The 27757-nt window shown below is 36.0% G+C and overlaps 1 protein-coding gene across 1 annotated transcript; it reads right to left on the bottom strand.

The window, feature by feature from the left end:
* Positions 1 to 2658: 2658 nt before the first annotated feature.
* Positions 2659 to 3744, bottom strand: LOC140014409 (uncharacterized). The gene has a single exon (XM_072065263.1). It carries the CDS (start codon positions 3742 to 3744, stop codon positions 2659 to 2661), a length of 1086 nt encoding a protein of 361 aa, XP_071921364.1.
* Positions 3745 to 27757: the final 24013 nt, after the last annotated feature.

The raw sequence follows: 27757 nt of genomic DNA, 5'->3' as shown, positions 1-27757 counted from the left end.
GCTTTACTTCTCCACTCAGCTACTGCCCAGGTATTGTAACAAATGATCTCTCTTTGCTTCTCTCTTTCGGTCTCTTGGCAAATGTTGGTAGTAAATTTCTCTCTGACAGCTGTCTTGATAGGCGTTATTCACCGCCCAATCTAATAGCCAATTTCTACTTATTTTCTCCCTTCCACCGCTTAGACTTAGCAGCTGGTTGTCTTGCTTCCATTCGGTTCCAAGCTCTCCAACTATTTCCTTCTCTCGGTTCCTGTTTTTTTTTGTGAGTTTTGATAGCTCGTTTCTTGGTTGCACGGTAGTTTAATCAAAATTCTAAGATTGGTTTGGTCTTTTAATATTAGTTCATTTGGTTGCCATGAGTCCGTAATTTTATTGTCTCATATATTGTCTCAAAATTTCGTTTGTTCTAATTTGTATATACCTTGAAAATTTTTGCTTATATCGATCTAGTAGATTTTCATACATTTGGCTTTAAGGAAAATTAATTAGTCATGTAACTTACTCAACTATATAATATATTCGAATGGCTCAATTACGATATGCATATCCTATGTTTATTTGATTCATATAATTTTTTTTACACCATTCTAGAATATTTCTAAATTCTCAATTTTTATATAAATTCAATTAGACATTTAATTTATCCATTTATTCGTTATAATATTTCTAATATCAAAGTAATTAAAATAAAAGAAATTCATAGTGTACATATAATAATTTTTTTTCTCGAGTTCTCACAGATTGGAAGCTCAGCAACAGATTGAGTGCTATTTGGCTCGCCTTTCAAAAGCATTCAATAAGCACGTTTGACCTCGCTCTTTCCAAATTGGAGAGTTAGTGCTCGCCGTTTGGAGACCAATCATTCTCACTCGCGGCGAACAAAGAAAGTTTACTCCTAAGTGGGATGGTCCATATGTTATTCGAGAAGTGCATACAAATGGCTCATACAAGTTGGTTGCTAAGGATGGATTAAGGGTTGACCCCATCAATGGCAAGTACCTAAAAAGGTACTATGCGTAATCGGAATTACGCGATGCTCCTGGCCCGCATGAGCTAAAACTGTGGATGGCAACCACCAATAGTGTAGTATGTGGTTAAACTGCTGAAACACTCCACCAAGTCTAAGGTGGTAAACAAATAGATACTCCTGGCCCGCATGAGATTAAAATATGAACGGCAGGAACTACGTGTGACTTGATTCCCTTGTTGGGATACGTAGGCAGCTTGAAGGGCAATTGCTAAGTTCAGTTACACCACTCCAAATCAAATCCTTGTTCCTTGCAAACCAAAAAAAAAGAAAAAGAATTTTCTCTTTCCAAATAAATAAATAAATAAAATTCTCCATTTGATTTCTTGTATCTTTTAAAAAAAACAAGAGATAAGGAACGGAAAGCATTTTATTTTAAAAAAAAAGAGAAAAATTCATTACATGAAAAAAAAATGGAACAAATTCAGGAAAAAGACACGGTGAAAAGTTTAAATGTCAAATTTATAATCCACTACAACTATTTTGCATGATTCAACTGCAGACTTCATGTCTTCAAGTTCCTTCACTGCATCATCAGTCAAGATGCCGGTACTTTCAATAGAAGAGAGCTCATCATGTGCCCGGGTTACTTCAGTCCGGATCTCCTCAAAAGTTACATGCTTTTAATCGATAGTTAAGCTGATTTTCAGGCCTTGTTTCTTCAAATTGATAAGTTCCTGTTGCAAGACTTTCTTCCTGTTTTCGATGGACTGCAACTTTTCTTCAAGACTTTGTAGATGACAAATTAGATCTTTTTCTTTCGCCTTGGCTCTCCCGAGTTGGGCGGTCACTTTGGAAAGGAGTTCTGCATGTGCTTCTTTACTCATCTTTTCCCATGATGAAGATGCCAAGACATCATATGCCTCCGCCTTGACAAACAATTCTGTCAGGAAGTCCTTTAAAGGGAGACCGTTGGCAGGATCCGTTCTTGTGATTTTCGCAATGATCTCCTCCGCACACTCTTTTAAAGAAGAGATCTGCTCAATAAGAGTGTCAAGAATCTGCTCGCGAAAATTCATCCATAAACTCTGCAAGTATCTCTTTCGATGCACTTGGATCAATTTTTGCCCATGAAATTTTGAAACCAGTGTTGGTTTAGGTCTTTTTCGGGTCTCGTGTGAACCAGTTAACTCCTTCTTATACATTGATAAGGTACCTCCATTGGGGGCAGATTGTTTTGGAGTACTAATAGCTACTTCGTCGCTTTTATTGTTTGAAATTATATCACTAGTTTCGAGTTCGGGTGGTGAATTGTTACCGACATTTTCTTGACGAAATTCAAGAAACGGGGGTTGAAAAAAAATTTACAAAAAAAAAAGAAAAAATGGAGAGATGATTACCTTAAGTGGCGACACTCCAACTGATGGTGGGGTAAAGGAAACCTCCTCCAAACCAGAGGATGTCCTCTTCTTTGATCGGTTCCAATGACGGTCTTGACTACTGCTACCGCTCGCCAACGAATGGGCTCCTTCTTGGGTAGATCCGATGCCCTGAACTTGAGTCCCTTCTTTTTCTATAGCCTCGACAAAACCACGATCGACCACCGTTTCAATTTCGATATCTTTTTCTGTACGATTCACGGATAAGGATTTTGAAATTTTGGGCGACGCCTTCTTTGTTGGAATCACTGGTTACACCTCTTTGATGGCCTGTCGAGAGTCCTTGGAAGACTTATTTTTAGTGGCAATGTTTTTCGAGGGACTGCTAGTAATTTTGTTCTTTCGCAAGGTGGATAAGGTAAGACCCGTTACAATCTCTATAGCTTTATTATGATGCACCAACTCGTTGGCGGAGGTAACATTACCCTTCTTCAATGATTGTTGAGGGATCTTAACGGTGAATTTAAAGGAAGTTGAAGAGACACTATTTGACCGAGTTGACCACCAGGCGTCATAGTCTTTTGTGATCATTGGATGCTTCCTGTGCGTGGGTATAGTCATCCGAGACCGCATCTGCGTGCAAACTGAGGAATCCCATAGTTGAATAGCTTCACCCAAGGTATAAGTGTGAGTGATCTCTTTCAAGTTGTTGGGGATGTCCTGACAGAAGCCGAATTGTCTGCTGAACCTGCAAGGATTATATTTTTCAATAATGAAAGTATTGTCCTTACATAGAGTTAAATGGCAAGGGCATTGACTAATGAAGTAGCTCGTGAGTCTTGATGATAAGGATCCATCATCGATCAACACTTTTTCTTCATTCTCAGTCCAACACAATTTGGGAAGCATCAAAAGATTCACCTCTTGAAAAATTTGCTCAGATTCTGATCGGCCATAAAATATTGCCATTTTCTCACCACTAAATCTTCTCATGCGCGCGTGGTGGCTACCCACTTGATTGTTTTCATAATATACATCAAAATATTGGTCAATCCAAGCATAGACGTAATGGATTGAAAAAGTTATCCCACGTTCTCCAAGGTTATGGGCGTGGACGATCTCCCTCAACCTATGATATATGCTCGCAAGAACGGGAATTGCAAGGCAAAATCTTTTCCCTGTGGCCATTAAGCATGCAACCTTGAAGACACTTGGGGGAATACGATCGACCTTTTTACTTGGCAAAAGGAACTTGCAAATCCAACATGCTATGAATGCCACAATATAAGTTTCCTTTCTTAAAGACCCTGGGATATCCAGTGTGTCGAAGGAGACGTTGAAGTCCTTCGTATCAGCAAGGTCGTATGGCTCTACGCTTCCAGAAGGGTTGTAAATCATTTTCGATTTAGATGTAGTTTTTCTTCTATTCGCCCTATCGGAGGAGCCCTATACTTAGCCTCTCATTTAAATCAGAAATGAATCCAGTCTTTCATCCATACCCCTTGGTCATTCGTCCAGAGGTGGTAGTAAGCCGAAAAAAGATGCCTACAGCTCTCAGGGAGAAGGGGCTTCCCTTCTTTATCACGAGTGAGAAGTTCTTGTGCTGAAGGAACAACTTTATCAAAGAACGAGCCGTTAATTGAAACGCCACCAAGTCGATAAAGGTCCCAAAGTGTGATGGACAACTCCCCAACGGGCGTATGAAGTGTGTTTGTCGAGGGGCACCAATATTTGAAGAATGCTTGCAAGATATTCTCACAACGGTCATAGGAGTATCTCGACGCGTAGACAGCTTCAAATATACCAGCACGGGTGATCACTTCTTTATATCTTCCAAGGATGTCCTCAACCCACTCCCAATAATGAGAGGTGAAGCACGCCTCGCCAAAGAAGGAAGAAGGAATCTTCCATGTAGTCTTATCGATATTGAATCCCATGAACGGAAGTGTGAATTTGGCTATTTCCGGATCTCCATTGTGAAGTGACGAGTTTAATACAACCACTTCTTCTTCCCTCGACGTAGTGGAGAAAGTCGATGGTGCCACCACTTCCTTAGTCCACTTGCTACTCCAATTTTCAATATGAAAGCATCCTTCAAGAGATATAAAAGATTCAGCGAGCACCTCGATTGTTGGTTTATAAACATGTAGTGACAAACTCTTTGATTGAGGTTCATCCTGTTTATCCGTCAATGAAATATGTGGCAATGGCGTGGCGTAGTCTTGAATTTGCATATTTGCTAGAATTTTGAAAAAAAAGTATTAGACAATGAAGGGAATTTCTTACAAAATGTTGGTAATTAAATTACCTAATTGGTGGCTTTCTTCAGATCCCCGAAATTGTTTCAAACTCCTTTTCGGGCACGAGGTGGGCTATCTATAGGAGAACAAGTTAGTAAAGTTGAAATATTGACATGGACTGGGGCAAAAAAAAAATAATAATTAAGGTCAGAGTTCTAGCAAAAGAAGGGAAAAAGGTTTGCTCAAATATCATATTTGGTATTATCCTAATAGACGAGTGAAAAAATAGAGAGAGAGAGAAAGGGCTCAAGTATCATATTTGATGTTATCCTAATAGATGAGCAAAAAAAACAAAAAGGTACGAAAATTGAGATTAAATTTTCAGCCATGAGTAATAGCTCAAATATCATGCTTGGCATTAATTTAGTAGATAAATCAAAGGGCCAAGTTGCCTTGTAATATGTTGGGGATACAAGTCAAAGGCACACGTTGAGTGAAGAAATAAATTCCAAGTGTTGATCATGTTCAAAGCATCTAATGATGAGACACGTAAGAGCCTTGACCGAGACCTCTTGTAACAACTAAATGTTGCGGGTGAGGCAAACAAAAAAAAACCTAAAGTACCTGACAAATGAAGGAAAGTACTTGTTGTTGGAGTATAACCGGCGGATGATGGCTGTCCCTTGCAGCAATGGCCGCGTGATAATATAGCTGAAGAAAAAAAAAAGCTCGTTCAAAAGTTGTGGCCTAGACGTGGCTATTTATAGGAAAAAATTAGATGAGAATCCAAGCCAAGAAGAAAGTCCTCATCCGTAAAAAAATTTTGGGAAGGAAGTCGATTCCTTATTGGAAACGACAAGGAATTGCCGAAACGCAATTTACTGAGCCAAAACGGATTTACCAAGAGCCTCGTGGACTATGTCAGTAATTGCTGGCTAGGTAGCTTACTACGGTCAAGAATTCTAATTGGCTTGGGATTGGTCAATCATGGTTGATATAGGAAGAGTCTTGTGGGCCACGGGAGAGTCATATTGAAATTAGCCACCAAAACTTGTTTGATGATGCACGGTGGACTTGAAGCTTTAACATAATATGTTTTGACCTTGGGATTGATAGCACTAAATGTTGCATGGATTGGTGGCCCCCGCATGGTCATCTTATGACCAATTCAAAAGCTATGAAATTGTAAAGCTTTAAGTCCATTCGCAGACTTTTGTTGTAAGACTCCAATATGGAGTAATTTGTCTTCGGGATTTTCTTAATCATCATCAACATCGAATACTATTTGGAATTCAAATACTACTTGGAATCTGGCAGGCATGTTGTGTGAATTAATCAAGACCCATGGCTATTATAACGCTTAAATTTCAGCCTTGCGGCATTCAAATCAAAATGAAAAAAAAACGAAGAATGTCGAAACTTGTCCGTTCAAGTTTTACTTTTCACAAACAAGTTTCGAGGGGGCATTTGTAGACAATGGAATTTTAATTAAATTCTAAAATTTACCATTGGTCTATAAATCATTTTTATGATTTATTTTCATCCAATCGGATATTGCCACATGTCATGTAAGCCTGGAAAGGTTGGTTATTAACTGGCCAATTATATTTGGCCACGTGTCAAGTTGAGGTGTTCCAAAACAATTCAAATTGCAGGGATATCTCCTTCAATCAAATCATATCATATCACATGCCTATTGGATAAATATCTAAGTATTTATTTCTTATTAAAGGGATAATATTTAGAGTTGTTTAATCCAAGTATATTTCTTATATACTGCAATAGCTTGTCCAGTCAAATGACGCCACGTCACGTGTCCCCACGAGTTTGGCCAATCGATAAATTACTTATCTCTTTATTAATAAATATAAAATGAAGAGATAATATTTGACTGGTACAGTCCTAATATGACTGCACGTCTTGCAAGACATTTAAAGTGGTACACAGATCTTCAACCTCTACCTCTTGCTACAGCTATAAATAGGGGTTTCTCAAACCAAATTAGGGACATAGAGACACACATCAGGAGGCATCACATACGCTCAAATATTGAAGTTCCAAGCTACGAAGGTCTGGGTCCTCAAGCTCCCCAAGTCTTCCATATATCAAAGCTTGAGTTTTCAAATATTTTCAAGTTCTTCAAATCATCCATAACAAGATTTGAAGGAATCGGTGGTTGATCCAAGTACAAACTACGAAGCCCTTAGATTAACGTTCGAGGAGAAGAATCGAAAAAAGTTCTCTATAAGTTGGAGAAGATTCCAGAGATTGTACCCACATAGTTTTCTAAATTTATATATCACATATTTGCCATGTATTTCTTTTTTCTTGTCGTTTTGCAGACTTGAAATTTTAATCGCGTACAATAAGATTTCATAGCAATACTACGTTTAACTAAATACATCTTGGAGTTACCCGAAACTAAGTAAATTTCAACATATGCTTGGATCTTACAACATTGCCTTTGTGAGACAAGAAGAAGGCAGTAACTCGAACTTGATATAGTGCCATGCTTTGCTACAAAAATAAGGTAAATATGTTAAGAGAAAAAAATTTCTTATATTCGAAGATATGTGTAGTGATAATAGAATTTTAACCATAAAAAACCTAGCAAAAGGGTTCACCTTTTTAAGGTCTCATCTCCAACTTTACAGGAATTAAACCAGGTACGTACCATGGTCACATCTACAAATTATCCATAATATTACATCAAAGTTAATCACTAAAAGTTTTGTGGTAATTTCTATACCACTATGGGATTGAAAAGAAAAACATATAGAAAAACAAAAAGTGGGCGTCATACTGGTAAAATCTTGATGTTTCCCTTGGCATAAGATTTGCGAAAATAGAGAAAAAAAATTATTACTACATAACATCAAAGATGGAATGTAATGGACTAAATTCTCACTAGTTTATTAATAAATTTAAGTAGTGCAAAGGTTGACTGACTACTTATAGAATGAAAAATGTCTCAACAACAATTTCGGCAATCTAAAATTAGCTTTATGCACAGTTAATATGAAATCTGTGCATATGTCTACGACTGATTGCGTATTTGCTATATATTTAAAAAGTCATTGGAGACCATATAATTTAATTACAGCACATATCACATATCACATATCACAACTAACTTTATAAATACTCTACCTTACTTGAGCACAATTTTAACTCATGCAATATTATTGGAGAATAAAATCAATATAATAATAATATCAAACAATCAATCATGGCATACACTATACAACATAAATTAAACTTCACAATTATTTTTCACACTCCCTCTTTATATTTAATGATTTAACATTCACACTTTTATATTTCATTTTTACACTTGATCACCATTGAGATTGGTATGTGTGTACATAAATGTATTGCTCTATGCTTACTATTACGTTTACATGCACTTATTGAATGAATTGCTCATTTCCATTATCAGCCTCACCTAATGACCGATCACTGGCAATTGCTCGAATCTGATACAAATAGACACTGAAAGTTGTTGACAAAAAATTAAACCAAGCTATTTAGGATTTAATAGTGTTAGAAGTTGATTTGTTATTTGGTAACTAGATTAGAATTTTTGTCAAAGTTGGTTTAGGAAATATAGTTGGGTTGTGTTTAAAAATTAGTTTTAGAATAGGTGTTACTGTTTTATGTGTCTATTTAAAGGTTTAAGTTAGACTTTTGTTATTGAAAGAGTTGTGATTTTTGAGTTATAAAATTATTTCCTCTCCAGAATAATACTTTGCCATCCTCCATCCATAAGGGTGATTAGACTATTGAGGGTACGAAGCTTTGTTGTTATATTTTTACATCTGCAACTTATTGTTTCCGGGAATTCTGCTTGCGACTGGTAGGTTTGTGGCCGTTTGTTCCTTCGTTTTTTGTCTTGGAAGGTTCTTCGTCCTTTCTTTGATTTATTGATTGATTTTGTGAGATTCCGACGTTACTTCCGCCACGTAATTTTTTGTGCTAATAAAAGTTAAAACAATACATTGAAGCCAACCACTATCCACAGGGTAAAATACCTTTTGCCCCCTGTAGTTTGATATTTTACCACATAAATTTTGATGATTTTAAAATTTATATATAACTCTCTCATAATTTGGGTTAAAGTGTCACCACGAGTTTTTTCGTTAAAATTAATGGTGAATAGGGAAAAGTCAAATTTAAACTAATAAATGAACAAATTTACCCTTTATTTACTTTTTCCCCCCCAAAATTAAAAAAGAAGAAATTGAAACAAAAAAAAGAGATAAATAATAAATATAAGATACCATTAAAGATTTGGTTTGAAAACCTATAATGATAGTTGTAGTGAAAAAATATTTTATAGTAAAGCCTCTTGGAAAGCCTTATCCCATGCTAGCCATGTTTCACAAGAAAGTGCCGACAAAATAATTTGAACAACAATGCAGCGAGCTAAACATAAAAGTAAGAACCAAATAGTTACAAGACCATTTTAAAGCACTGAACCCAATATCTTTTGTTATGTTAACACTTAGAAGATGATTTTCCCTCCATGTTAAACACGAGTAATTCATTTTCTAAGTTTCCATGCAATGGTGAGGTGCATAGTTTTCAATCCCATCATGCATATGCAATAAAGAAGGAATCAAAACTTGCAAGTCATGGAAAGCAAAGATGAAACTATAATCTGTAAGTGTAAGATGAAACTTGGAAATGTGCAAGTTGCAACAGTAAATAACCACTTGTTTGTTACAAAATTGGTAAAGAGGAAAAAGCCATGTGTATTTACCACTATGACTGCCTCTTCTAACTTATCACTAAACATAGAATACTGTAAATGGTATTAGCCCAATCCTTCCCATAATAGGAAGACTATGATTCTTCCCAGAACCAACGTAGTTTAGCCTTCAATTTTATGGGTTTCCAGTTCGGCAATGCTCTTCGGGATTGCAGCCTCTATTGTAGCCATTTACTGGTTTTCCTGGTCTACAATTTTCTTTGTTCTGTCCATTTACTGGTTCTGTCCATATCACCATTTGAGATTAAATTATTAGCATATAAAGATGGTGCACTTACCAAAAGCGTAACAATGCAAAGCAAAAGGTTTTTATTGCAAGACTTCACCATCTCGAATGAACATTGAGATGGTCTTTTTGACTTGCAATATCAAAATCCTCTAAGCTTTTCGGGTTCGAGTTGAATGTTCCTCATGATAGGCTTATATAGTGGTAAAAGGTTAAATTATGTAATGACTTTGCTTGTTTTGTGGAATAATTTAAGAGGTTCAGAATCACATTCTAGAAATAGAAACTAAACATGAAGTATTTGTCACTGGAACCAACTCCTTCGTAGGGAATTGATTACGTAGCCTGTAATTAGAAATTTCCTACACATTTACTATCAGTAACAAAAATTTGCAGTATTTCTTGCACATTTACTATCAATAATCAAGATAACCAAACCCAAAAATTTTACAGACATAATTATTGATTAGACTTAAATGAGGCAAACTTGAGAATTTAAGGAGTAAAGGTCTAAAATTAAAATTTTATGATTCAAAGTGTCCAAAAGTAATATTGAAAGTGCAAAATGAGAAAATGATACAAGTTTAAGAATGCAAAATAGAGTTCGTCCCAGAGCTTTCAAAGAAACATATTGAATTTAAGTTATAACTCTCTGTTAATACAACGCAAATAACCTTCCAATCACTGTTGATCTCTTTTTTGTAACAATCGTACCAGCATGCAATAAATATCAAAAAGCCAAGAATTAGTCCCAAATGAATCAACAGAAAAGGTATCATTCTACAGACTAGTCAAATAAGATTTTGGGTAGAAATGATTTACTGTGGAGATTTAGTATCTGTCAATCGTACTTTTATATCACATCTGTACTTTTATATCTGTCAATCGTATCGAAGCACACAGAGATTTGGAAAATATGAGGTTGTTAGTTTTTGCATTTGAACAATGCTGTGGGTATTAGATCAATCCTTGCCCTAATCCAGAACCTTGTTAATTTTTCCAAACATACAAGTAGTGCAGCCTTAAATCTTCCTCTGGAGGTCTTGATCAGCAACAAAAATTAGGGCCTTATCTCAGTACAAACACCAACAAAAAAATCAAAGTATAAGAAAAGAAGTTGCAAACGAATTTGTACCGGATCATTGAGACCAAATGACATCGTATTTGTTGTTCATCATTCAAATTGTTAAAATAGAAATTAATAGGAGTAAGAAATAGCAATATACCAAAAAAGAAGACAAAAGGAAACTTTAGTATTAACTATGCATTATAAGTTTATAACTACATCTATCATAATAACATTTCATATCAATACTACGTTTAACTAAATATATCTTGGAGTTACCCGAAACTGAGCAAATTTCAACATATGCTTGGATCTTACAACATTGCCTTCGTGTGACAAGAAGAAGGCAGTAACTCAAACTTGATATAGTGTCATGCTTTGCTACAAAAATAAGGTAAATATGTTAAGGGAAAAAATTTCTTATATTTGAAGATATGTGTAGTGATAATAGAATTGTAACCTTCAAAAACCCAGCAAAAGGGTTCACTTTTTTAAGGTCTCGTCTCCAACTTTACAGGAATTAAATCAGGTACGTACCATGGTCACAGCCACAAATTATCCATAATATTACATCAAAGTTAATAACTAAAAAGTTTTGTGGTAATTTTGTGACGGCCCCACCTCTCCCTAGGGCGAACCAAAGGGTTCGGCGGACCGCCTGCCCAACTCTCGCCTGGACTCAGTCTTTCACTTCAGTCCTTAATTAAAATCGAATAAAATCTCAAATTTACATCAATTATCCAAGAATTACATATCAAAAGTGAAGCGACCACGCTTTCGCTGCGCCACTCTGATCCTTGATACCAACTATTATACAGAGGAAATTCCAAATCAAAACTGTACAAAATATAAGCCATCCAGTCGCATGAGTAAGTACTACAAGCCTTTCCTTCGTCACGAGCCCTGTGGAGGGGAATAAAAATATTTTTGGGGTGAGCTAAAAGCTCAGTGAGTAACCAGCAAAATCAGTAAGCAAATATATTTCACCATAATGTATTTCGATGATGTCATGATGTCATGATTCAAGTATCAAATGCACGTATTTTTGCTCTCGTGAGCAAGTGAAATCATTGAAACTAAACACCCAACGCTCAAATAGATCCATTAACAGTAAACAGGAATAGGGAGCCATGAGCCTCAGCTCAAAGCACAAGCAATAAATGCTCTAAAATCGTAGTTCAAGCCGTTGGTGTTCAGTACAAGACTCCCCAAGAACTCATTGAAGCCAAATCATGTCATGAACTCGTATGCCGGCACACAGGATATGCAACCAAAGAAACAATGCAAGAAACATTTTAAAAGTAACTTTGGAAACAGTTTAAGGTCACTCACCTCCACGGCTCAGAAATCATCCATGATATATCATTACCATGTCCGAGTCCAAGCCCTAAATCACATACTCAAAGTAATCATACATACTCAAAGTTCGGACAGCATTTCCCCATAAATGCTTCATTTCCAGCCATCATGGCTTCATTATTTCTTCAGCCAGTCCCAAAGGTACACACACAACAACAAGTTCATCCAATAGCCATTCAGCAAGCTCTAAGTAGTACTAGTACAAGTCAAGCTAGGGAAAAGTTCGGAAATGAAAGTTAAGCTCAAAACCAGAAAAATAGCTTTTGACATCCTTTTGCGGTAATGGCACCAAAGGCACTACGATTGTCGGATGAAAGTGCAAGATACACTGTTTCAAAACTAAGAGATAGAGCTACAATATTACAGAAGGTCACTCAACCCAGTTTTGAGTGTAACAAGGTAAAAAATGCAAGATACTACACCAGAATCACAAAAACAGATTCACAGAACGCATTCTAGCGGAAACATCATAAATCAGTCTACCTAAGTCCAAATCCAGAAATTCCAAAACCAGATGAAAGCTAAGAAACAGGGCTACATTTCATAAGAAGACCTCAATAACCAATTCGGAAGCATTCCTGACCAAAACAACCAATTACAGAAGCAATTCCCAAATTCGGGTAAAACCAGGACAGCAAGGGGAATTCCATCGTTTCACAAGCTACGCTGCTCCGATTGACCTGAAATTTTGCAGGCACCTCTAAAATATCATTCTCTACAACTTTCATGTTTTAAGCCAAGGCCAATTCGGCCTCTATCTATGAGCTACAAATTCGGGCAGAATGTTATCATCATAAACCCTAACTTTCCAAAATTTCTTCCAAAACAGAAATTGTTTGCAATTAACCACTTTTTCCACCTCATAGAGTCCTTAAACATCATTTCCAATCATCATACATGACCCCATAATCATATCCATATGAAAACAGAAAAATCCCCAATAATTGTAAAACTTCACCAATTCAACCAAAATCAAGATATAATCCATAAAAGTGCATCTTATACCACCACCAATCATGAATTGAACATCATTAGAGGAAGGAGAGGGGTCCTTCACAACTCACCTTAGCAATACAAGAGATAGAGCAACTAGTCACCTTAACTTTCCAAACAACTCCACAACCAAGTTCAACTCCACCAAACTAAAAGGTTTTATGGAGTAATTGGAAGATTAATCGGTTTAATTGAAAGATTGGGCAAGATTGGAGACTAGAAAATTGAGAGCTTTTCTTTCCTTCTTTGAGCAAGAGAATTCGGCCAAGAAGCTTGCAAAATGAAGAGATTTTTGACCAATTTTAATTAAATGGTAAAGTTATGAATAGTAGTCAAACTCAAGACTAAATCTTATGGTGACACTTGTCACCTTTAGGTTTAAAACTTATCTTTTTGTCTCTCCAATACAAATATCTTAACACCTTATAAAATAATATCACTTAATACAAAATTCCAACAAGTTGTCAAAAATATAATGCATTTACTGCACTAGCGGGTCCCACGTCCAAAATACGCTTTTAATTTCTCAAAAACTAACCGATACTAGAAAAATCATTTTAAAACTATCTTTGCTCATAAACTTTATCAGGAAAATTTTTCTAATAAAGAAACTGTAGAAAAAGTGGGCGATTAAATAAAATAAATCTTAGAAAATTAGAAAATTTTCGGGTTCTCACTCTCATTCTTTTCGGGGCGTCACAAACTCCCCTCCTTAAAAGAATGTCGTTTTCGACATTCCATCTTGTACCAATCAAGTCGAGATATCCCGCAAGAATCACTAATATTGCAAACCAAACCCACAGTCCGACATCCTAAATTTCAAGCCTAGGATACACTACAGAGATCTGAATCCTAAGCTCTGATACCAACTGTGACGGCCCCACCTCTCCCTAGGGCGAACCAAAGGGTTCGGCGGACCGCCTGCCCAGCTCTCGCCGGGATTCAGTCTTTCACTTCAATCCTCAAATATATTACAATATAAATCTCAAATATTACATCAAATGTTCCCACAATTACACATCCAAGTCTCCAATAATTACATGTCATAAGCGAAGCGAAAACAATTTCCAACTATACATAAAATGATTCCAAATCCAAATTGTACAAAATATAGGCCATCCATTCACGTGAATAAGCACAACAAGCCCTTCCTTCGCCTTGAGCCCTGTGGAGGGGAATAAAATATTTTTTTGGGGTGAGCTAGAAGCTCAGCGAGTAACCAGAAAATCAGTAATCAAATCGGTTTCACAACAGTTCATTTCAATGATGTCATAAATCAAATGATAAGTCCAGAAACAACTACAACATTTGCAAAACAGTAAATATGGAATATCAATAATTCAAGAAACATTTACAATGGAAAGCGATAGTAACATTCATGAAAAAGATACGTTCGTTCTCCTGACATTTCCTCCTTCCTTCAAACTTTTGAAAAATGCATTTTCTTTTCTTTTATAAATAAACCCCTCGCTCATTTGGTCATTCATTTCATTCACCAGACTCCACCAACTTCCACCAACCTACAAAGGTAATACTCGAGTATACCAAACGTTCACCTAAGTCCCTAATCACCCGACCGAGACCGTTTCTGGCTCAAGACGACCGGTAACAAGGGGCAATGGCCAATTCAGCCCAAAAGGCTTACATCATGCGCAACTAGCATTTCAATAATTAAATCCTTGAAAATTGCACAGTTATTTAGGTCGAGTGCGATAAAGTACACACTCGCCTAGAAAGCTCGTTTTGGAAATCATTCAAAGTACTTAACACGTTATCAATCAATAATACAAGTCATGAAGTCAAGAAAATATAGCAAATAAGGAACATTCACAGGCAAGCACGCATGATATGCAAGAAAATAGTTCAAAAGTAACTTTGGAAACAGTTCAAAAGTAAATAATGCAGGAAACGGTTCATAAATAACTTCAGAAATAGTTTGAGGTCACTCACCTCCATGGCTCAGAAATCATCCATCATATAACATTGTCTTGCTCAAATCCAAGTCTTAGATCACAAACTCAAAGCAATCAAACCCTTTAAAACTTCGGACAGCACTTCCCCTAGCTTGACTTGTACTAGTACTACTTGGAACTTGCTGAATGGCTATTGGATGAACTTGTTGTTGTGTGTGTACCTTTGGGACTGGCTGAAGAAATAATGAAGCCATGATGGCTGGAAATGAAGCATTTATGGGGAAATGCTGTCCGAACTTTGAGTATGTATGATTACTTTGAGTATGTGATTTAGGGCTTGGACTCGGACAAGGTAATGATATATCATGAATGATTTCTGAGCCGTGGAGGTGAGTGACCTTAAACTGTTTCCAAAGTTACTTTTAAAATGTTTCTTGCATTGTTTCTTTGGTTGCATATCCTGTGTGCCGGCATACGAGTTCATGTCATGATTTGGCTTCAATGAGTTCTTGGGGAGTCTTGTACTGAACACCAACGGCTTGAACTACGATTTTAGAGCATTTATTGCTTGTGCTTTGAGCTGAGGCTCATGGCTCCCTATTCTTGTTTACTGTTAATGGATCTATTTGAGCGTTGGGTGTTTAGTTTCAATGATTTCACTGGCTCACGAGAGCAAAAATACGTGCATTTGATACTTGAATCATGACATCATGACATCATCGAAATACATTATGGTGAAATATATTTGCTTACTGATTTTGCTGGTTACTCACTGAGCTTTTAACTCACCCCAAAAATATTTTTATTCTCCTCCACAGGGCTCGTGACGAAGGAAAGGCTTGTAGTACTTACTCATGCGACTGGATGGCTTATATTTTGTACAGTTTTGATTTGGAATTTCCTCTGTATAATAGTTGGTATCAAGGATCAGAGTGGCGCAGCGAAAGCGTGGTCGCTTCGCTTTTGATATGTAATTCTTGGATAATTGATGTATATTTGAGATTTTATTCGATTTTAATTAAGGACTGAAGTGAAAGACTGAGTCCCGACGATAGCTGGGCAGGCGGTCCGCCGAACCCTTTGGTTCGCCCTAGGGAGAGGTGGGGCCGTCACAAATTTCTATGCCACTATGGGATTGAAAAGAGAAACATACAGAAAAACAAATAGTGGGCGTCATACTGGTAAAATCTAGTATGTTTCCCTCGGCATAGAATTTGCGAAAATAGAGAAAAAAATTATTACTACATAACATCAAAGATGGAATGTAATGTACTAAATTCTCACTAGTTTATTAATAAATTTAAGTAGTGCAAAGGTTGGCTGACTACTTATAGAGTGAAGAATGTCTCAACTACAATTTTGGTAATCTAAAATTAGCTTTATGCACAGTTAATATGAAATCTGTGCATATGTATACGACTGATTGCGTATTTGCTATATATTTAAAAAGTCATTGGAGACCATATAATTTAATCACAGCACATATCACAACTAACTTTATAAATACTCTACCTTACTTGAGCACAATTTTAACTCATGCAATATTATGGAAGAACAAAATTTGTATAATAATAATATCAAACAATCAATCATGGCATGCACTATACAACAAAAATTAAACTTCACATTTATTTTTCACATTCCTTTATATTTAATGATTTAACATTCACACTTTTATATTTCATTTTTACACTTGATCACCATTGAGATTGGTATGTGTGCACATAAATGTATTGCTCTATGCTGACTATTACATTTACATGCACTTATTGAATGAATTGCTCATTTCCATTATCAGTCTCACCTAATGACCAATCACTAGCAATTGCTAGAATCCGATACAATTGGACACTAGAAGTTGTTGACAAAAAAATTTAACCAATCTATTTAGGATTTTAATAGTTTTAGAAGTTGATTTGTTACTTGTTAACTGGATTAGAATTTGTGTCAAAGTTGGTTTAGGAAATATAGTTGGGTTGTGTTAAAAAATTGGTATTGGAATAGGTGTTACGATTTTATGTGTCTATTTAAAGACTTGAGTCCGACTTTTATTTTTGAAAGAGTTGTGACTTTTATTTCCTCTCCAGCATAATACTTTGCCACTCTCCATCCAAAGGGTGATTAGACAATTGAGGGTACAAAACTATGTTGTTATATTTTTACTTCTGCAACTTATTGTTTTTGGGAATTCTGCTTGTGACTAGTGGGTTTGTTGCCGTTTGTTCCTTCATTTTTTGTCTCGGAAGGTTCTTCGTTCTTTCTTTGATTTATTCATTGGTTTTGTGAGATTCCGACGTTACTTTCACCACGTAACTTTTTGTGCTAATAAAAGTTAAAACAATACACTGAAGCCAACCATTGTCTACAGGATAAAATACCTTTTACCCCCTGTAGTTTGATATTTTACCACATAAATTTCGATGATTTTAAAACTTATATATAACCCTCTCATAATTGGGTTAAAGTGTCGCCACGAGTTTTTTTGTTAAAATTAATGGTGAATAGGGAAAAGTCAAAATTAAACTAATAAATGAACAAATTTACCCTTTGATTACTTCTTTTTTCCCCCCAAACATAAAAAAGAAGGAATTGAAACAAAAAAAAAAAGAGATACATAAGAAATATAAGATACCATTAAAGATTTGGTTTGAAAACCTATAATGATAGTTGTAGTGAAAAAATATTTCGTAATAAAGTCTCTTGAAAAGCCTTATCCCATGCTTGCCATGTTTCACAAGAAAGTGCCGACAAAATAATTTGAACAACAATGCAGTGAGCTAAACATAAAAGTAAGAACCAAATAGTTACAAGACCATTTTAAAGCACTCAACCCAATATCTTTTGTTATGTTAACACTTAGAAGATGATTTTCCATCCATGTTAAACACGAGTAATTCATTTTCTAGGTTTCCATGCAATGGTGAGATGCATAGTTTTCAATCCCATCACGCATATGCAATGAAAAAGGATTCAAAACTTGCAAGTCATGGAAAACAAAGATGAAACTGTAATCTATAAGTGTAAGATGAAACTTGGAAATGTGCAAGTTGCAACAGTAAATAACCACTTGTTTATTACAAAATTGGTAAAGAGGAAAAAGCCATGTGTATTTACCACTATGACTGCCTCTTTTAACTTATCACTAAACATAGAATACTGTAGAAGGTATCAGCCCAATCCTTCCCATAATAGGAAGACTATGATTCTTTCCGGAACCAACATAGTTTAGCCTTCAATTTTATGGGTTTCCAGTTCAGCAATGCTCTTCGGGATTGTAGCCTCTATTGTAGCCATTTACTGGTTTTCCTAGTCTACAATTTTCTTTGTTCTGTCCGCTGTACGGAGTTCCATCTGCATTCATAGCACCATTTGAGATTGAATTATTAGCATATGAAGACGGTGCACTTACCAAAAGTGCAACAATGCAAAGCAAAAGGATTTTATTGCAAGACTTCACCATCTCGAATGAACAACGAGATGGTCTTTTTGACTTGCAATATCAAAATCCTCTAAGCTTTTTGGGTTCGAGTTGAATGTTGCTCGTGATTGGCTTATATATTATATAGTGCCATGCTTTGCTACAAAAATAAGGTAAATATGTTAAGCGTAAAAAATTTCTTATATTTGAAGATATGTGTAGTGATAATAGAATTGTAACCTTCAAGAACCCAGCAAAAGTGTTCACTTTTTTAAGGTCTCGTCTCCAACTCTACAGGAATTAAATCAGGCACGTACCATGGTCACAGCTACAAATTATCCATAATATTACATCAAAGTTAATCACTAAAAAGTTTTGTTGTGACGGCCCCACCTCCCCCTAGGGCGTACCCCAGGGTTTAGCAGACCGCTTGCCCAACTCTAGTCAGAACTCACTCATTCGTATCTCAAGAAAAAAAACTTAGAACGTACATCCATAAAAAATGAATAACACATCCACTTAATATATACATTGATACTCAAATCCAGATACAATGCATCTACACATCAAAATACTCCAAAGTGTTTACAAATCGAGTACAATCAACCCTAATCGGGTACTAGCGTGAGTACATATTCAAAATTTAAAACACTAGGCTATGCTAGTCTGTACATGTCTCATGCCTCGCTCGTACCCCCTGTAAGGAAAATAAATGGCGTGGAATGAGCTAAAAGCCCAGTGAGGTTCCAAATAACAAATTGACCATTTTGAAAGTACGAATATCAACGTAGCAAGTTAATGGCATCAAAAGTTCATAAGCATGAACAATAATACTTCAAGTAGCAAATCTCAAAGTGAGCGAGTGTAAAAATTTTTCAGAAGAAACAATAATCCAATAAACAATAATCATTCCAAAGTATAAGGATACGGATGGCTCTCAGGAGTCAAATTCCCATCGCATCACCAGAGCTTGATCAAGTAATAGTTGACACTCCGTTAACCTTCAAGTAAGTAACCAATCCAGTAGAGCACCACTTACACTACTCTCCGTCCACCATTCACATGCCCTACTGGGCCCAAAATCCTCAATAAACACGAGTGGTAATATTCGAGTATACCAATTAGTCGAGGAGATATCACTCCACTTGACATAACTAACGACCCATGGTTCGTTATCTAATCGACCAAGCCCTTGCCGACTCGACTCGATTAACTAGTCAATGGGGTTTGGGTCCCCAAGAAGTCAATGAGATAACCTCTCCAATCGACGGAATTAAGATAAAAGTATGGAGACGGGAATGAGAGGCACCTCCCACTCGGATTGAGTGTGGTACATACTACAGCTCCACACTTACAAATCAAGTACATGTATATCAAGTTAATTGCAACAATAAACAAGTATAGATCATGTTAGGGCAAGTGCAATAAAGTACACTCTTGCCCGATCAACAAATCTCATATCAATTATGTACAAGTATTGTGAACAAGTGTCTAGATCAACCAGGTATTTGGAAGCACTCACCCAAAATGCGGTGCCTTTACAAGTTACGTTCGGGTATTACTCCGTGTGCGGAGTCCAAATCTACGATAAAACATTGTTTAAGAACTTTTTAAAGTAACTAAGGTTCGAAACTTAAACGTTTCGTTCAATAAGAATTAAGAAATTGAAATTCACTTGGAGAATATTCGTGAAACACTCGCTCGTTTTTCAAACTATATAACTTTGTAACATTATACTTGGAAATGTCATTTGAGTCAAAAGTGCAAGGAAAACGTATTCCGAGCTGTCATTATTTTATTTCTCAAGGGTACAAGTTCGGCCAAATCCTTACATATATACCTCGGTGAAAGAAGACACAAATATCCTAGATGGTTCAAGTAGTAGTCACTCTTAATCCTTACTCAAGTTGCAAGTATGTCTACCTAACCCTTGAACGTAAATTTGGACAGCACGCCCTTTGTATTTTTCTATTTTCCAGCCATTTATGGCTTTATTCTTTTCCTCAATCAAACCCAAAGTTAGACTAAACAATTTCATTCCAATAGCCATTCAATAGGCTCAAAGTAATACAAGTACAAAATCAAACTAACGACATGTGCGGAAATGAGGTTTAGCAAAGGACAGATTTGACGTGTTTTTGCATAACAGACACAACCGAAGCTACGCTTATCGGATTGGGATGCAATTTATACCGTTGTGAAGCTAAGACAGAGGGCTACAGTTTTTATGAAGACCACTTAGGGTCTGTTTGGTTGGAAGTAAAATGTTTTTCTTGGGAAAATATTTTCCGTGGAAGTAATTTTTCATGAAAATCATTTCCCTTTCATCATTTTCAAGTGTTTGATTAGCTTATTGAAAATATTTTCTTACTTCATTTTTCTGGTGTTTGTTTAACTTTTGAAATATTTTAACTTTTATCTCTATCTTTACTTTCTACACATTATAACTACATACTTCTTCCCATGCAAAATAAGAAAATTTATCTCATTGTTTAACTTTAAAAATTTTTGGAGAAATGTATATATGAATAAAAAATATCTTCTTAAGCAATAAACAAATTGCTGGCCATTTAGTGTCAAATATCAATCACATGCAATGCTTATTGTGACGTATATCTTGCACTCTCACTGCTGAAAGTTTCTCTAAAAAAGAATGTCCCTATTATACATAATTAATTACTAGCATAGGATGAGCAGGATGATATTTTTTTTTATTTTGAATATACTAGGGGAAGGGTTGGGTGGTACGGGGGAGGGGGTGTAAGGAAGAGGTCTTGGGTTCGAATCCTCCTGTTTACACTAAAAAAAAAATGAACATACTACAAGATGTTTTCAGTAAATTTGGAACATACTACAGGCGGGATGCATGCATTTCGGAAAACAACTTCAGTAAGTTTGGAAGGGAAGTTGTTTTCCATAAGATGAGTGAAAATATTTTACATAGGAAAATGTTTTCAGTAACTTTTGTGCAACCAAACACAGGAAATTAGAAAAATATTTTCCTGGAAAACATTTTCACCAGAAACAAACGAACCCTTAGTTCAAATTCCAGTGTAACCCAGTCAAATTCCCAATTTAAAGAACCAAAATCCAACTAACTGGCCAGTTAACCGTACTACCTTCAAATGGCCATATCTCAAGCTACCAAAGTCCGTTGATGACGTTCTTAGAGGTGTTGGAAAGCTAAGACATAGTACTAAAACTTTTATGTTTTAACTAAAAGCTAGTTCAGTACGTATCAAGGTGAACAAATGCAACCAACTTAGTGTACTGTCAAAGCTATCCACTGACTTTACTCCTATGGCAGTCAGGGTATTTTCATCTTTTCACAAGCTACGTTGCTCCGATTGAGATAAAATTTTGTAGGTAATCATAAAATGTCATTCTCTACAACTTTCATGTTTTTTGCCAAGCCTGATTCGGCCTCTAACATGATGAAATAGAATCGGACAGAACTGAAGCTAAATTTTCCAGAAATCTGAAATTTTTGTTATTTCAAGCTATAATTCATATTTTCACCTTGAAACTACCACTACTATCACCTTCAAAAGATCATATACCATATATATACATCATACCACACCTAACTCACAAGAAACCCTAACTCAAAAGTCATCCATCTAATTATCAAAATCACTTGAAACAAGCATCACAAACACAATACCAACATTAATACCCAACTTAATCATGATTAATGGAGAAAGAATGGTTGGTCAGCCATTATACCTCAAGACAAGGCCTTGTAAGAATGATCCTTCACCTCTCCTTGAAATTCTTGGTTCCTTAAGCTTCCCAAGCTTCCAACTAGTGATTAATCGGTTTAGTTTTTCTTGGTTGCACTTAAATGGTTCAAACTCAAGATGGATTGAAGTTGTTTCTCTTGCTTTCTCTCTCTCTCTTAAGCTCGGCCAGACCAGGGGAAAATGGTGAAGAAATAGAGCCAATGTGAAGATAAAAAGTAAAGAAAATTGGCTTGGTCAAGGAACCATAGGTGGTTGACACTTATCACCACCAAAACCAACTAAATTTCTCTTTCTTTTTCTTGCATTTTGGCTACAATTTTAGGCCATGTGGTTGAGGATGAGGGGGGATATTTTGCACAAATATCAAGGGTATGTGATGGTAAGGAAGTGGTGGTCAAGTGGCGGGTTCAATCTGTAGTGATCGATACCCGTCGGTTTGAGCCGATTTTTCTTAAATCGCATATACTAGGGTTTTTAACTTCTAATCAATAACTTATTATTATCACTTCTAATTGTGGCGACCCCACTTCCCCCTAAGGCGAACCAAAGGGTTGGCGGGCCGTCTGCCCAACTCTCGCCAGGACTCACGCAAGCATTCTGACCCAAAACCTTTCGAAGAATAACCTAATCTATTACAAAACAATTCCTCCGAAGAAGATCGTCACTAAAACCACATTAACTTCAGAGATAGCAGTGATTTAAAATAGCCAAACGAAGGCTCCTAAACATGTCACGCGTTGCGAACTGCGGAATAGAATCGTACCATCCCAACTAAGAAAAAAATTCATACAACAAAATACAACAATCAAGCCAAGCATCCAAAATTAAGTTTTACACATTTTCCAGCTTCAAGTGGCAATCCAAAATAAAAAGTACATTATCCAAATTTAACACACTACAGCCCACACAAATAGTCATAGTATACAAATACATCCCAAAACGAAACATGGATAAGTTTCAAAGCTTTCAATTTCCAGAACCTGTCAAGGAAAACAAATAAACGTGGGGTGAGCTAAAGCTCAGTGGTGCCCCAAAACATGCAGTCACGTAAATCAAACAGCGAGTAATAACTTAACCAAATTGAACAGTTAAGAAAGCGTATAACAGCACAAGGTAGGATACATGGGCTCTCAGGAGCCATTTTCCTCGCTTGGTCACCATTCATCGTAGTTGACCCTCCGTCAACTCTCACTACTTATAGTCCATGTAGATCCATTCATTTTAATCCTAACTCGTCACCGTTCATACCCCTGTCCCGGGCCCGAACACCGACCAAGGACGCAGTATACTCGAGATATACCCGTAGATAATTGGAAGCAATATACTTGCGTATACCCTTAGATAATTGGGAGCAGTATACCTTAGTATACCCTCAGGAAATTGGTCGAGAGATTCACCCAGCGACATTTCCGTAGTTGGATTCAGAAGTCGAGGGATTCACCCAACGACGCAACTACATTTAGATTCAAGGATTCATGAGAAAAATGATTCACGCAAGTCACCACTCGAACGGCTAGTGCGATAAAGTACACACAGCTCACTTCGATGGATCAAAAACTAGTTTTGCAAATTATCACATATCGAGTCAGGAAAGCACTTTAACCAAGTAAGCATAGAACAGGCAGGGACACTCACCAAGAGTGAAGTTCAGATATCAAGTTGGGAATCGAATTCCGCGTCCTCGCAATATCCTAAAAGCCAAATTTTGAAACTATAAGTTCTCTATTCAATTTTTAAACTTATTCGTATAGGGAATTATCTAATATATTACTAGTTTACTTTCTCAAGTAATTTCAAAAATCTACTTAGGTTGAAACTTGACAAAAGTAGTAAAAATGTTTCTTATAGTTTTCCTTGAGATACTTTTCCTTAGAAAAAGGGTAACTAGTATTATTTTCTTGAAACAATTCGACCATCCACTTAGGATTGAAATTTAGTAAAAGTAGGAAATGTTTTATATGGCTTTCCTTAAAAATATTTTTCTCTATACGAGTGCGGCTAGTACTATTTTATTTAGAATAAGTTTTCTTGCCGAGGAAGTTTTCTGCTATTTTTAGTTAAAGTCACTAAAATCTTGTATTTTGGAAATTTTCCTCTAGACAATTAGCCAGGGACAATTTTAAGGAAAGAAAAGGAAATAGATCAAGACTTAGGGTTTTAAAACTAGTGAAATCATTTTCTAAAAGTAATAAGGCTAGTTTACGCTTAAAGGAGAAATATCGAGTTGGCAAGGTTTAGAAAATCCCTACACGAAATTTATAACTTTAACATACAATGTTAAGTTTTATCGTACCATACTAGAGTGAAGATATATTTAAATAGCTTGCTTAAAAAAAAACTTCTCAAGTTCACAGGACCAAAATGGATTCCTTACGATTCCGATTTACAAGCACATAATATTTCAGATTTGTCAATATAACCAACTCATATTTCAAATAGAAATCTCACTAGGGCTTCGTCAATCATTAGCCCTAGGTTTCAACAGATTCAATTCTGATCAAGAATAAAACGAATGACCAAGGCTTCGTCAATCATTAGCACTTGGTTTTGGCAAGCTCATGTCACATCTTGACTAAATCAAAATGAAGGTAAGGCCTCCAAGAAATTCCAGCAATTAAATTTCATCACCCTTTAATACTTATAAAATCATTCAAATGGCCAAGGCTTCATCAATCATTAGCTCTGGACATCAAGCAATCACTTTCTACCACAATTCAAACAGAAATTCAACTCAAAACCAAGAGAAAAGTCACGACTAACTTAACTCTTAAATAACTCTAGTTCCACAAATCAAACAATTGTGAAAGTTATACTATTGTAAAATAGATTTTTAGTACTATCACATCCCAGAAGACACTTTTCAGAGATTCAAATCACAAATAGGCCAAATGTTCGATCCAAGTCAAAATTCAGTTTCATGAAGAAACAGGACATTCAAGCAGGACAGCCTGCTTTGAGGAGTCACGGACAGCAGTACACATGGAGAAAAAATATGAAATTTCTACAGAACAAAGGTCCATGACTCTAGTTTCAAATGCCACTGACGGTACCTTAATCGGATTTTCCTACACCAAGATATAAGCATTTTACTGAGACTGGTCAGTGAAATCCGAAAATCTGGAAACTCATTTTTCACTTGTGAAAAACTCCTTTTTCTCTTTTAAAACCATAAGACTTTTATTCAAACCATCCGTACATTTAAGTATGACATTCATACCAGCATATACCAAGGCAAATAACGCTTAATTCAAGTAAATGGTTCTGCCAAGAAATCATATATATACTAATCTGTCATCAGCTAAGTATAACAATCATCAGTTGGCAATTCAACATACGATTACTTCCTTAATTTTCCCCTTTGTTAACACTAAATGGGCATGCAGAGGATGGTTATTAAGCTACAGAGTATCTTGCAAGACTTATAGCAACATTTTTTTTTCAAGCATATCCAATCATTATACTCCAAGAAAACAAATTCAGAAACCACTATAAGTTTCAGTTTCATTCCCTTGGCTAAGTTGAGAAATTCCAGCACTTTGCTCCAACATTTTTGGTTCAATTCAACCCACGGCTCAAGTGTTTCATATCTATACATCTTATAAAACTTTAAACAACGTATTTCATGCATTTCAACCATTATGCTTCAGAGAAAAGTTTCAAAACCAAGCTGAGATTCCAACTCAACCTTCGGCTATCACAAAGAAAAATTCCAGCATTTATTTTCCAGCAATTAGATGTTTATAAATCCAACTTTTCCTCGGCTAAAACATGGTTTTAGATACTCAAATTTGTCATGCACACATTTAGCTAGCTAATTACATTTCTGGTTCAAAATCAACTTCGAATAACAACTACATACATCCCAAAAATCCAGAAATTTGTCCAGCTAGTCATGGATGAAGTTGCATGCATAGATTTTCTGTTTTCATTTTATTTCCTTGGTTAAAACATAGTATTACTTACTCAAATTTGACCTGTAAACACTTAGTTAACGGCTTAACATTTCCAGTACCGAATCAAGTTCGAATAACAGCCATCAACATCAACATTTTCTAAAAATTATTCCAGCTTGGCTCGGATGAACATGCATGTGGCAGGTTGCATTTTGATTTTATTTTTCTGGTTTAAACTAATTAATTAACTACATGCAGAGCCTAATTAACTTGTTATGAACTATCTAATCACCACAATAAGCTCGGCTTACACCAATTAGACCAGATTAAGGCTGCATTATCCAATTAACACTCGGCAAAAAGTTTTCTTTCTTATAATCAGAATCTTCTTTTCCAAAATCATCATCCGATGGTTTTAACTCAGCATGCAAAGCTTTAAACAATTTAATTGGTTAGTGATTAGTTATTTAATCAACCATGCAAGCTCAGATTGTCACAGGGAAGCAAAAATAAAGCTGCATCTTCAACTCAGCTTCTCGGCAGAAACATTTCATCAAAACAGAATTTTCTAGTGTCTTGAATTCATCAACCGATTGCACAAGCAACACATGCAGGCTCTGATATGTCTTTATCTATTAGTAAATAACCTAATTTAGCCCAGCAATTACCTCAGATACAAGCTAAGCCTACGCACAAGAAGTCTGGAATTTCTTTCTTCCTCTCGGCTCTCACGCACGGCTTGGAGGGTTGGTTGCGGTTGCAGTGGTTGCGGCTGAGAACTGGTTGCAGTTGGTGGAGATGGAGGTGCAGAATGATGAAGCTCACTCACGATTTTCTCCCTGGTTTCACTCCAGCTCACGGCAGAACCAGAAAATTTTGCAGCTCACGGCTTCTTCCCTCGGTTCCTCTTTGTCGATGATAACGAGACAAAGAGGAAATGTGGTTGTGGAGAGGAAGTGTTGTGATCTGAGGGGATTTTGTGCAGAGGAAATGGAATGGTGGTTTGTGATATAGGAACGAAGGGGTAGAGATATGGTGCCACGGTTTTGGAGAAGGGTTTGAGTGTAGGAAATGGTTGCGTATAGAATTGGTGAAAATGTGATTGGCCGATTGGGGCGGTGATTGAAATGCTGTCAGAGGGATTGTTTGGTTTTGCATGGAAATGTTGTGGTTGTAAGGCATTTTAGTCTAGCAAAACCAAGAAATTTCATAACTTAGGAAAATTTTATTATTTTTCACATAAACTTGTTTTTACGTACTTAATTGCAAACAAGTAAAAATAATGTTAGAAATTATTAAGGAATAAAAGAAATGAAATTGAACTATGCACTGGCTTATATATATTTTTCAGGGTTCTCACACTAATCATATAATATTTTCTCATCCAAAAGTAACTCTTACATACCAATTTTGATCCTCACTCCGTACCGAATAATTATACTACAGAAAAATGTGAAAAACCTAATTCGTGCTAACTTAAAATCGAAACGTGAAACCCTACTTTCTAGGTTCATTTGCACTTATTGTGAGGTGATTGAGTAGTAAGGCTATTCTAAATTAATAATTTCCAGATAAAAGGGTATTTTTAAGAAAAACGTGAGGGGTTTTACAATTTCATAAATTGAATTTAGGGTTTCGGTTGAAATATGAGAAATTTGAGAAAACGGTTAGTCACAAGTGAAACTAGGGTTTTGATTAGACTTTTAAGGTTTCTAGTTTTTTAAAATAAAACAAGGTTTTAAATCAAACCAAAAGAAATAACTTTAGTTTCTTATTTAAAACAAAATAA

This window comes from Coffea arabica, chromosome 9c (assembly GCF_036785885.1).
Source record: "Coffea arabica cultivar ET-39 chromosome 9c, Coffea Arabica ET-39 HiFi, whole genome shotgun sequence".
In the NCBI taxonomy this organism is placed as follows: domain Eukaryota; kingdom Viridiplantae; phylum Streptophyta; class Magnoliopsida; order Gentianales; family Rubiaceae; genus Coffea; species Coffea arabica.
Note: the sequence above shows the minus strand (reverse complement) of the source record. Positions and strands in the feature narration are given on the sequence as shown.

Bases quoted from the DNA above. Each gene is read 5' to 3' on its own strand.
- LOC140014409 (XM_072065263.1), bottom strand. From the start codon at position 3,744: ATGATTTACAACCCTTCTGGAAGCGTAGAGCCATACGACCTTGCTGAT.